This window comes from Colletotrichum lupini, chromosome 1, assembly GCF_023278565.1.
Source record: "Colletotrichum lupini chromosome 1, complete sequence".
In the NCBI taxonomy this organism is placed as follows: Eukaryota; Fungi; Ascomycota; class Sordariomycetes; order Glomerellales; family Glomerellaceae; genus Colletotrichum; species Colletotrichum lupini.
Window position 1 is genome coordinate 4,577,638 of NC_064672.1, and position 10,992 is coordinate 4,588,629.

General features: G+C 54.4%; 5 protein-coding genes across 5 annotated transcripts; 2 read left to right on the forward strand and 3 right to left on the reverse strand.

The window, feature by feature from the left end:
• Positions 1–964: 964 nt before the first annotated feature.
• Positions 965–4,247, forward strand: CLUP02_01373 (uncharacterized protein; the record flags this gene model as incomplete). The annotated part of the gene is made up of 3 exons (XM_049280414.1): positions 965–1,062; positions 1,700–1,774; positions 2,297–4,247. 3 exons carry the CDS (start codon positions 965–967, stop codon positions 4,245–4,247), a joined length of 2,124 nt encoding a protein of 707 aa, XP_049136371.1.
• Positions 4,248–5,061: 814 nt separating this feature from the next.
• On the reverse strand, positions 5,062–6,282 carry CLUP02_01374 (phytanoyl-CoA dioxygenase; the record flags this gene model as incomplete). Its single annotated transcript, XM_049280415.1, has 2 exons — positions 5,062–5,789; positions 5,853–6,282. The coding sequence occupies 2 exons, from the start codon at positions 6,280–6,282 to the stop codon at positions 5,062–5,064; spliced, it is 1,158 nt and encodes a 385-aa protein (XP_049136372.1).
• Positions 6,283–6,574: 292 nt separating this feature from the next.
• CLUP02_01375 (uncharacterized protein) lies at positions 6,575–8,368 on the reverse strand (the record flags this gene model as incomplete). Its single annotated transcript, XM_049280416.1, has 6 exons — positions 6,575–6,732; positions 6,839–7,057; positions 7,111–7,542; positions 7,630–8,010; positions 8,089–8,208; positions 8,272–8,368. The coding sequence occupies 6 exons, from the start codon at positions 8,366–8,368 to the stop codon at positions 6,575–6,577; spliced, it is 1,407 nt and encodes a 468-aa protein (XP_049136373.1).
• A 774-nt stretch (positions 8,369–9,142) lies between these two features.
• On the forward strand, positions 9,143–9,652 carry CLUP02_01376 (uncharacterized protein; the record flags this gene model as incomplete). Its single annotated transcript, XM_049280417.1, has 1 exon — positions 9,143–9,652. The coding sequence occupies one exon, from the start codon at positions 9,143–9,145 to the stop codon at positions 9,650–9,652; it is 510 nt and encodes a 169-aa protein (XP_049136374.1).
• Positions 9,653–9,988: 336 nt separating this feature from the next.
• CLUP02_01377 (uncharacterized protein) lies at positions 9,989–10,933 on the reverse strand (the record flags this gene model as incomplete). The annotated part of the gene is made up of 1 exon (XM_049280418.1): positions 9,989–10,933. One exon carries the CDS (start codon positions 10,931–10,933, stop codon positions 9,989–9,991), a length of 945 nt encoding a protein of 314 aa, XP_049136375.1.
• Between the last annotated feature and the right edge of the window lie 59 nt (positions 10,934–10,992).

The window sequence follows — 10,992 nt, forward strand, 5'->3', positions numbered from 1 at the left end:
TTGTATGGTAGGCTGGCTTTGATCGACTCGCACATTGATCACTGGTGTTTCCGCCCATCAACAACAGCAGTTCTCTCCGCTAAATACGCCTTCATCTCGTTTAAGGCGCCGAATCCTGTTTCCCGCGCCATTCAACTGTCAGCGTCCGTGCTCTGGGACACAAGCCTGAGGTACCGTTCAGTATTCACCTCACTCTCTCAGTCTCTGCCTTACTTTACTGCGTAAGGTAGCTTTACCTCTCGCCCACCTCTCTCTCAACCTCGACACACCCTGCTTGGACTAGAAATTCTGACTGGGGTGCCTGACGACTGATGACTGGAACTCTCGCCTCATTTGGCTTGGCTTTTTGCTTTCTTCTTAGTCTAAACTGGACATAATACGGCGAGGCGGTAAAGGCGTTGGAATCTAATACCTTGTACACCTCTCACTTTTCATCCACTCATACTCCGTACTCAGCACTCACTCACTCACTCAGTCTCTCTCTCTCACTCTCACTCTTACTTGACACTCACCTTTTCTTTCCTTCCCCCCCTTACGAATACTCCGTACAGATACACACACCTTCCTCCACCTCAGTCTACACCTCCCCGTCTCCACCTTTCCCGGTCACATTCAATCTTGGCCTCAAACACGAACCGCGTCCACCGATCATTTGGAGCCGTCACTCAAATCAAACCAAACCACCGATCCCTCCTCTTAGGCCCTTAGCCTTAGCTCTTGTCTTCTTACAACCACACGTCCCAACGCATTTCCATCCAAAATCACCTTAGCCGCCAAGTTACCCATCAAAGCAAACACTTCTTCTTCTTATCCAAAGAGCCAACCTGAACCGCGAGTCTTTGTCGCCCAATTTTCGACAACTCCGGGGGTTCACTTGATTTGTGGCGACCACATCAATATTTACCGCCAGACAATCGGCTCGAGTCACCCGGTCGCAACACAAACTCGCGAGAAACCAACCGCGATGGAGACCACCACCGAGGTCGAAACAAAGCAGCCGTCAGTTGCGCCTTCAGAGCCGCAGCAACAGACCCCAGTTGCCGAGACCCCTACAACCACAGAGTAAGTTATCTCTTTGTCTCTTTTACCGCCTCTCTCTCTCTCTCTCTCTCTCTCTCCTCTGTTATTGCTAGCTGCATTTGAAGTTATTGCCACTTGATATTTCCTTCTTCAATTGCTCTCCTGTACAAGAACCACGCGCTATGACCAGTGGTGAAGTCATACACTGGGTCGATTTCGACTTCACCTTGGACTTGGACTTGCCTGCGATCCATCACAGCTCTCAACTCAACTTCTTGCTTCATTTTTCTATTTCGCAGCCCGCACCTACCTTACTTTACCTTCACTTCCTTCTAAGTGTTGTGGCTGCACGGAAACTCCTCTCCTTCCCTCCCTGACACTGCGTCTGACGGCGCTTCTAGCTTCGGCCACTAAGCTAGGTTGTAAGGCCGCCAGAGTTCCCTCTCGTCATTCCCCCTTCCACTACAACCAGCACCGACCCCTCCCTTGATTCAACCGCACCTCTCTTCCCATCAATCAACCAGATCACTTTTCTTCCATCAACTCTTGTGCCTCGTCGCCGGCATACACGGTCTCTCATATCATCTGTTTTCATTCCACAGTCTCGTTGAGCATTGGTTTCCTTGATTGTGCGCCGCAAATACTCTGTCTTTGTTCTCACCTCCTGCGAAACTCTCAGAATGCCGTTTCGACGAGACTCCCGCCTCAAGAGTACTCCAGAAGAGCCCTCTGTACCCATTAAGGAGGAAAGAAGGTGCGTCGCATTCCATTGAGACTCTCAACTCCCCATCCGAGTTCCTTGGTTCTTCACTCTCTCTTTGCGACTCAGAGTTTCAATGTATTTTTGGCACCTTTCAAAGTTCAATGCATGCGCCCGGTTTGCTTGCCTTGGTCAAGAGTGCAACTGGCGAGTTGCCTTGGTCAAGAGTGCAACTGGCGAGTTGCCAAGAGGCGCATGTCGAGTCAGGGACAAGTGTTCCCGATTCATGTACGCATACAACATCCGCTTTGGATGGCTTTCTACCCCTGCTCAACTCGAATCGTCTGCATTTCTTGGTCTTGCGCTGTTGCTTCCTCGCCGGCGATGCTTTTCTTTCTGTCTCTCTCCGAATCAGCTGGGGTTTTCTCAGTTACAGCCACCATGGCCGAGCGTCACCACCTTGGTTGGCAAAGACCTCATCAGGGTTGCAAGTGCACCCATTTGGGCAACATTGCAACACATCCTGGAATGCAACAAACTCAATTGTGATCAAGCATATACTGATACCAATTACAGGCTCAGCAGTGCCAATGGGGTTAAGCCACCTGCTCTGGATGACGACGACACCGCCAATGATGATGATCTAAGCCCGCCTCCAGAGAACTTGAGCCCTGTCTCAGGCAGCCATGATCGCGCTTTGGAAGATGAGATTGTTGTCGGTAACCGCAATGGCGTGCAAAAGTCATCGCCACTCCGCGTTGTTTCTGATCCCGAGGATGAGAATATGGCGGATGTTGAGGATGAGCCGGTCGTCTCTCACTACCCTAAGCGGAAGCGCGCGTCCGTTTTCAACGACTTGAGTGAAGACAAGATGGAGAGCAGCCTTGTCTCAGAGAAGGAAGGCACGCCACGCGGCACCAAACCAGCTCGTAGGCATGGACTGGGTGGTGTGAAGGGCGTCATTCTCGGATATTGGCGCGATTCACCCGTGCCTGACCCCAGAGGCAAGCATGCAGTTATTGGCTTCATCGATGTCCGCGATCGCCTCCGCACTCGCATTCAGCAGAACACCCGCTTCGGCGAGCCGGTATCGAGTCTCGAGTATCCCCTCCCGCCCGGACCAGGTGGCAGCTGGGTGACCTTCGAGCGGGTCGTCTTCGCAGACCACCTTGTTGGTCTGGATCACCACCAAGTGAAGGAATATGTCAAGCTTCGAACGGATTCTATCGAGATGACGGAGGAGGCCCGAGATGCTGCAGAGCAAGCTGCGGCTAAGGAAGCGGTCCGGCGTGTCGAGGAAAACCCTCCCCCCGAGAATCCCGTAGCGCCAGCCATCGCATACGGTGCGGTGATTCCCGACCACGCTACAATGCCGGCTCGGCCGGACTCCAAACGTCGCCGCACTGGTAGTGGCATCGGCACGATCAGTGGAGGCCCGGTACAGCAGACGCCGCCAGCACAAAACATCCCGCCGACTCCTCAATTCGACCCTCTGCCAGGTACCAGACCCACACGCATCATTGTGGGCTACTGGAAGGGCTCCAGTGAGCCTGATCCTATCAACAAGCACGCGATCTACGGCATCCTCGGACAAAATGACATGTTCCGCGTCAAGGTGGCGCGAGAGACGCGTGATAAGCGCTTCGTCGATGGCAACTTTCCCGTTGGAGCGGGTGCGCTGTGGATTCACTGGGAGGAGGTCGAGCTGGAGCCACACATTAAAGTCCTGTCTCGCCCCGAGGTGAAGGAGTATTGTCGTGTCCGTCAGTACCAAATCGATCAAGGCGAGAGCCCCAACGAGCGAGTCGAGAATGAGGCCAGGGCAGTGTACGAGGCACAGCAGCGCGTGGCAAATGGCATCAATAAGCCTGGTTACATGAACAATATGGGCCCGCCACCCGCCATTGTTCCACAGCCAGAAGAGATGCTCGAGGCACCCGAGACCAAGGTCGAGGTGAACCCCGAACTGCGCCAGAGCCGCAGGACGGAGAACCGCGGCGTTCGGCACGCATTGCCCGATCTCGACGTCAGACAGTCATCACGAACCCCTGTACAAGCGCAGAATAAGATTGACGCCAGTGCACGTCGCGAAATCGCCCGGATCGAGGCCGCCCAGATTCGAACCGAGCGTTTCGCCGCTGACCGCGAAGCTGCTCAGAACGCCCAAGCTGCTCAAGCTGCCCAGGTTGCTCAAGCCGCCCACATGGCCAACTTAGTCCCTCCTCCAATGCCGCCTCAAGCTATGCCTAAGATGCCTTTGCAGAACGGCAACGGCAACGGCCCCCGCATGAGTAGCCTGTTCCACGAGCGCGACGAGATGCAGCGCCTGAACAAGGTATGGGCTAGCCAAGAAGAGCACCGCAGCAAGGTTGGAGGTGAAGAAACCAAGTTTTACGGCGGTATCAAGTACGAGCGCAAGACCAACGGCCCCTTTGTCGGCAAACTCGTCTCGCAAGGCACCATTATCAGTATTGACGGAGAGGATTATGTCGAGTATCGTGTACTCACGAAGCCGAGTTTTTTCTAGGCGACCAAGACGGGAAGCAGCACCTCGCGGCTTTGATCGCCTTTTAAATTTCGGTCAACGGGCATTCGCTGAGCGATGGCCGCCAGATTATGGGACTCCTCCTGAGCGTTGAGTCTCAACGGATCTCTCTCTTTTGATACTGAGTTCAACGGATGAAGGCTGTAGGATTTCCTTTGTTTCTTCTCGCGACAAAATGGATGCGAGGTTCGGCGGAAAACGGGTCTTTCCTATTATACCCCCTCTCAACCTTTTCCGATTAATCATTTTTTTCCTTTTTCCCATCTTTTCGGCGTGGAAAAGCCAGCTCGGTCTCCTTCGTTATCGGCCACGGAGAATTCGCCGAGGAGAGGATTACTATACCATGTTTTCTTTGTTCTGCTCTGCTCTCACGCCCTTCGCAATACCTCACTCATACACCAGTGGCTTGCCTAGTTGAGTTGTGTGATGGTGAGAGACATGTATCTGAGGGCTTTCTTCTCTTGCGTTTTTCTAATTATCATGATGTCATTGCTAGTCAGAATGGGTACCTCTCAAGCGGAGGTCGGAACTGAGCGGAAAAGGGGGGAAAGCGTGGGACCGATACCACAATCCGTGGTTGTCAGTAGCTTTCAGTTAGCAATCAAATGAATCGTCTAAATGTGTGGAATGTGTGGATATTTGGTTGGTGTTTACATCAGTGGCAAGACTCACACTGCGGAGTTGGCAATATGCCATCTTTGTTCAAGGTCCCCAATGCAAAATGCAATATCTTTGATTAGTTGAAACCGTTAAGTCTGTTCCAAAGTCACCATCATACGCAATCTACTCTCGTTACTCACTCTTCCTGATTAAAATCGTAGCTATTCCCAAACCCCCTCCCCAGATACGTCCTCAAAGCCTCCTCCCTCGTCGTCCAATCCACAGGTATCTCCAAATCATCCCTCCCCGTCGCCTCCCCGTCCCCCTCCAGCAAAGGCCTCACGTCTTCCGCAAACTGCAACCGCATCGGGTTCCGGTACCACCCAGCAAAATGAATCATGGCCAGCATGACGCGCACGTCGGGCTTGGCATTCGGCATCCCCGCGTGCCACAGCCGCAGGTCGCGGATGACGATGCTCCCCTTTTCCACCGTCGGCTGCGAAGGCGGGCGGACGGCGCGGCGGAGGTCGAGGAGTTGGGGGCTGATGCGGCCGCTTGCGCGGGTGCCGTGGGTGCCTTGCTGGGCTGCTATGCCGGAGGGGACTATGGTGCCGGTGTAGCTTGAGGAGGGTGTTGTGGTGGTGGATGAGGATGAGGGTGAAGATGGAGAGGCGGGCAGGAGATAGGGAGCGTGGGTGCCGAGCCAGAGCTCCGTTGAGCCGTTGGAGGGTGTCATTTTCACGAGGGGAATGTTGATTACGAGGGCGAAGGGGTGGGATGGGTGGGCGAAATCTGCGTCGGAGTGGACTGGCTGGCGTTGTGGTTTGGAGTCTGGTGAGGGCGGCATGGCCGAGTTTGCGGAGCAAAAGGTCCATTTTGGGCGCGGGCCTAGTAGGGAGGAGGTTATTTGCGTTGCTATGGCGTCTGTTGTTTTGGTTGTGAGTTTGTTTGTATAGAGATACGAGGAGGATGTGGAACGAACTCAACTTGTGAAGATGGACTTGTGAAAGTACTCGGCCACGGGAGGCGGATCTTGTTGCAAGTTGCCCAGGTTATAGTTGAAGGGCCCCTTGTCGCCGAGGGACCGGAGGCAGAGCGCGTCTTGGACCATCTTGGCGTTGAGGGCGTCGAGGTCTGCGTGCGGGACGACGTCGGAGACGACGACGAGGCCGTCTCTGTGGAGGTGGCGGACGGCGAGTTCGAGGTTGCGCGGGGAGAGGCGAGCACTAGCGAGTTCAGAATGTGAGGGGTGTATTGTTGCTGGTGTTGATGGGAGGGTTTCGTGGTCGTGAGTGTTTGTTGTAAGTGAGGCCATTGTTCGACTGGTGATGGGGAAGCGTAGACGAGAGGGGGCATTTGAGGTCAAGAAAGGGAGGCGTGAACGGAGGAGCATCGTTGGGGAGGAGATTATTTTCATGGCTTGAGAAGGATATTCCAGGGTAGACGGATACGTTTAGTGAAATTGATGGGAGATTCCAGAGATTTCTTATGCATTTATATCTCGAAGGGAGGAGGCTTAAGAAGAGGTTCTCTACGCCAATGCCGAGCTCGGGTTTGGATAACAAAACGTGCATGCCCCATCCACCCCGGACCACCTAGCTACTAGGTTTCCCCAGATTTCCCCCCAAATCCGAGCTCGGGGTACGCTAGCCCACCCCCCTCTACACAGCAAACTACGACTGACCATTCTTCGATTAATATCCGCCTCCTCATTCGTTGTCTGCTTGTTCCGGTGGCGGCGGATTCCTCCACTCCGTCTCCAGCTCCGAGACGAGTCTCTGGACGGGCCAGCCGATTGTTCGCTTACACGCCAAGAGGCGGCGGATCAGCTCCTGTCGCGAGGCTTCTCTTCTGATGAATCGTGCGCCTGTCGAAGTCTTTTGAGTTGTGGGTTTACAGAATGCAGCAGGAAGTGTTGTCAAATGAAAGGATGGACAGAAAGGCGAGAGATAGTATGTATGTGAGAGGCTTACAGAATGCAATGGGGCCAAAGGCATTGACTTGAACCGAGGGCGTGTTGGCGGTGAAGGCCACGCCGCAGACATCGAGGGCGAGGTGCTCGAGGATATCGTCTTTTGTGTCTTGACGGCCGTTTCGACCGTCTAGTGTGTTTTGAAGACTTGATAATTGTTGCGGGCTTGCGTGGATACAGAGTATCGTAGTGGCGACAAGCTGATAGTGAAAGGCCGCCGCTAGATTCTTATTCAGTCACAAGACAAGGGTGTTCTAAGATATTAAGGCCTACCATGATGATCTCTGAGCAGCCAAATGGATGGCAAGGCGAGGCCCAGACCGCGTTCAACCGTGGAAAAGGGTTCAAACCGTGACGGTAGACTTTTACGCCATTCACGTAACAGATGAGAAAGGCTAGACCACGATTCCTCCGTGACAGAACCCGAGCCTTTGGAGCATGTATTGATGATGCGGCCTAGAATGAGAGTAACGGCACTAAGGTAGTCCTGATCGGTTCTTGAACCAGACGCCGGTAGGGCTAGGGATACCTGGGCAAGGTCTATCTTGAGCGGGCATCTGCGGAATAAGCTAAAGGTGATGTCCTCACGAAGATAGTTCCAGAAGCCTGCTGCTTGAAGGCTAGACCCAAAGGCGTCAGTTTGAGGGGTATGATAGGCTGCCAGTGAATATGCTCCCTGGAGGTGCCTGTTTGGGTCTACCTCTTCTGCTTTGGTGTCAGTTCATGCAATAACCATGCCAAAGTGTCTACAAGGTGCGTAAAAGTAGTGACCGGAAGACGACAGGATCTCACCACTCAAAATCTCATACGACCGCAAGAGACAAACAGAAGCTAGCGCAAGCCCCTGCGTTCGCCCATCATTGTTGTACACCTCCGCTGCCATGTTAATCAGCCAACGAATGCAGTGCCCGTGGTAGAACTCCGCCGCCGCCCTGGCGGACGGTACAGTCGTTCTGCTTGTGTGGACCGCGGACAGTGCCAAGATGGCGGCGAAGGGCAGCGGGCTATCGAGGGCGGCCTCGGGAAGGCTTGTGCCAAAGGTAAGGAACGCATCGCTGAGGTCGTACCACGGTGCGATGTCGGCGATGTAGTGGAAAAAGCAGCGTGCTATGGACGGGTTCTGGAGGGCTTTGCGGGGGTTGGATGGTGATGGGAAAGGAGTTTGCGGTTCGTCTGCTTTAAGGGATGTATGTGAGCGGCTACAACGTGTGCAGGATCAAGAACAGTGAGGTACGCGTGGAAGATACTCACCAGCGGAGTCGGGCTCTTCTGTATCCTGCTGGCTCTTTTTGAGTTGTGGGAGCGGGGTGGTGCGGTCACAGTATCGCTGAGCCTTGCGGCAACGTTGGCACGCTGGCAGGGCCTCGTCGCCTGAGTAATCTCGTATTGGTCAAAGGAGCTCTTTCCATGGTGTCACGGTGGATATTTGCTTACATTTGACCTTGCGGACGCGGCAGGTGTTGCTGGTGGCACTTGTCAGCACGAAGATCGGTCTGTGGGCGATACTAGTTCTTGTTCTCATCTTTACCATGCTGCGTTGATGTCAGGAATCCGTTCAAGACGCACGTTTGATGTGCGCCACTGCGTCAAGAGGGTGTCTTACCTGCCTGGTTCAGAACACGAGGCATCGCCTTCAGCCCAATTCCTCCGGTCTACCAAGATGGAAAGAAGGTCAGAAACCCAGAAAAAGGCAGTAATCAGGCTCAATGGACACCTGCTTACTTTGGCTCAGGTCGTGTGAAAGTCACTGCAGCGCTATGACACAAGTGAGCGGCGCCTGAGACGTACGCGCCGACGAAATCGCAATGTGGGAAATAGTGTCAAAGGACGAACTGTCGTCTTTGGGCGAAAAACTCCAATTCCCCGTCTCCATGACAGGACGGCCGGTACCCCGCGCTCGGAGCGGACGGGAGAGTGGGGCGCCGGCGGCGATCCCGTCTCACCCCGGATCGCCGGCAGCCACGTCCCTAAGCACTAGAATCGCCAAGCCCCAAAGATCAGCGCAGAGCTAAAGAGGCACTGCTCTAGCGAGCGGCTTATGACATAAATTCACGGAAATAGAACGTCTTGAAGGATCCGAGGTGAAGAGTGTCATGAGGCAGGGACTAGTTTAGTACCGCCACGATGAGAAACGTTGCATCAAGAATACTGAACTATGATCCGAGTTCAACTCACATATAAACCCAATGAAATTGCCGTGATGGAGGCTCTCAATCAGATTCAGACTCACATACGAGACCAACCAACTATCTTATAAAACATTATCAACCACAACTTTCCTCTTCTCACTCAACAACTTATCAAAATGTTCGCCCAAACACTTATCCAGACAACCCTCCTCGCCGCGGTGGCAACGGCAGCCAGTCTTCCCGTCAGACAAACCACAACCACCTTCCGCCTCGCCGCAAACGTAACTAACTTGGACCTCACGCCCTCCATCCAGGGCCAAGAGCTCACCTACATCTCAACAGCAGACTGCACAGCCAACGTCGTCTTCGGACCAGCCGGCCAGGGCGCCGAGTTCTACGCCACTGGAAACACGGTCAACGTTGCCCACCTCTCGGGTGATGACTCTTCCCCTTCGGCCGGGTTGATCGTCACACCCGGCGGAACGGCGACGGTGCCAAGCTTGAACACCGTCCAGCTGCAGTGTGGGGCTGGAACGTCTGGCGTCGGAGTCGTCGATGGCAGTCTGCAGTTTGAGGACGGATTCTGGATGGCATGTCCTAGAAACGACAGCGTTGTGCTGAGCTTCAAGAAGGCTGGGCAGAGGAAACTTCTTGGGTGTGCTGATGTTCAGCTTCTCAGCATCTAGGAAGAACTCTAAACACCTAGAGAAGGGCCGACTGCTTTATTTCACGGGTGATACGTGGCGGATATGGTGAATAATATAGAGTTTGGGTGATACCTGGATGATCTGCATCACACTGGTAAATAGACGGATTGCATGGAAATTAGGGCAAGGCATGAGGGGTATATGATAACAGCATAGGTAATCTTTTGGTCGTTAGAATTTGGTATTCTTGAATTCGATTTGCATACCCAAATGCCTTCAAGCTCACTTCACCCTGCTGTCCAGAACCATTCAGTCTATTTGTAATAGTCCAACATCTGATATACTAATCCATTCCTCAGCCTGCTTGTAACCACCTTATTTGGTGCACAACTCCACAAACTCCGCAATCTCCTTGTTAAACCTCTCAGGCTGCTCATAAAACAACCAATGTCCAGCCTCAAAGACAGACGACTTCGCCAAACCTGGCCGGCCCTTCTCCACCCTCCTGACCGTCTCAAGCATCCCCTCAAGCGGGAAGCACCCAGACTTCCGCCCCGCCATCACCAACGTCGGCACGCTAATCATCTCAATCGCCTCGCGGTGGTCGTACCGCGTATGATCAGCCAACAACCTCGCAAGCCACGCCTGATCGCACAACGCACTAATCCCCGTGAAGAACTCCTCATCCTTCCTCCTCACCTCGGCAGAAACATCGTCCGTCGCCGGGTCAGGCTTCGCGCGGTACCCAAGACACCCGTCCACCAGATCGACATGCGCCGCCGCCGACTCCTCCATCCAGAACTTCTGCGCGGCGAGCATGCTCTTCTCGTCGTAGCAGCCCGTGTGCGCCAAGCTCTCGTCCCACCCGTCAAACGTGGACCGATCCTGCAGCGGCGCCTGGTCGACGAACACGAACCCCGCGAAATCCGCGCACCCGAAGAGCTCGACGTACGTCCAGAGCACCGCGGCGCCGATGGAGCAGCCGACGGGCACGATCTTGAGGTCGGGCGAGGCGGCGGCGCGCCGCAGGTGGTGGATTAGGTCGCGGAGGTCGGCGGCCAGGCGGGCGACGTGGTAGCCGCCCTTTGTGCGGTCCGACTTTCCGTGGCCGCGCATGTCGGGCGCGACGACCCAAGTGTCCTTGGAGGCGAGGGCATCGGAGTTGCGGTAGAAGTATTCTGAAGAGCCGCTGAAGCCGTGCATGAGGAGGATGCAGCGGGTTGCGGAGCTGGCGCCGGTGAGGGGCAGAGAGGACTGAAAGGCGAGCTTGCAGCCGTCGTTTGCGCCGCAGTGGGCGTAGTGCATGCTGGAAGTCGCCATTTTCGGTGAGAGTAATGTGAGATTTGGTGAGATAATTTGAGAGTGAATGAGATGTTTTC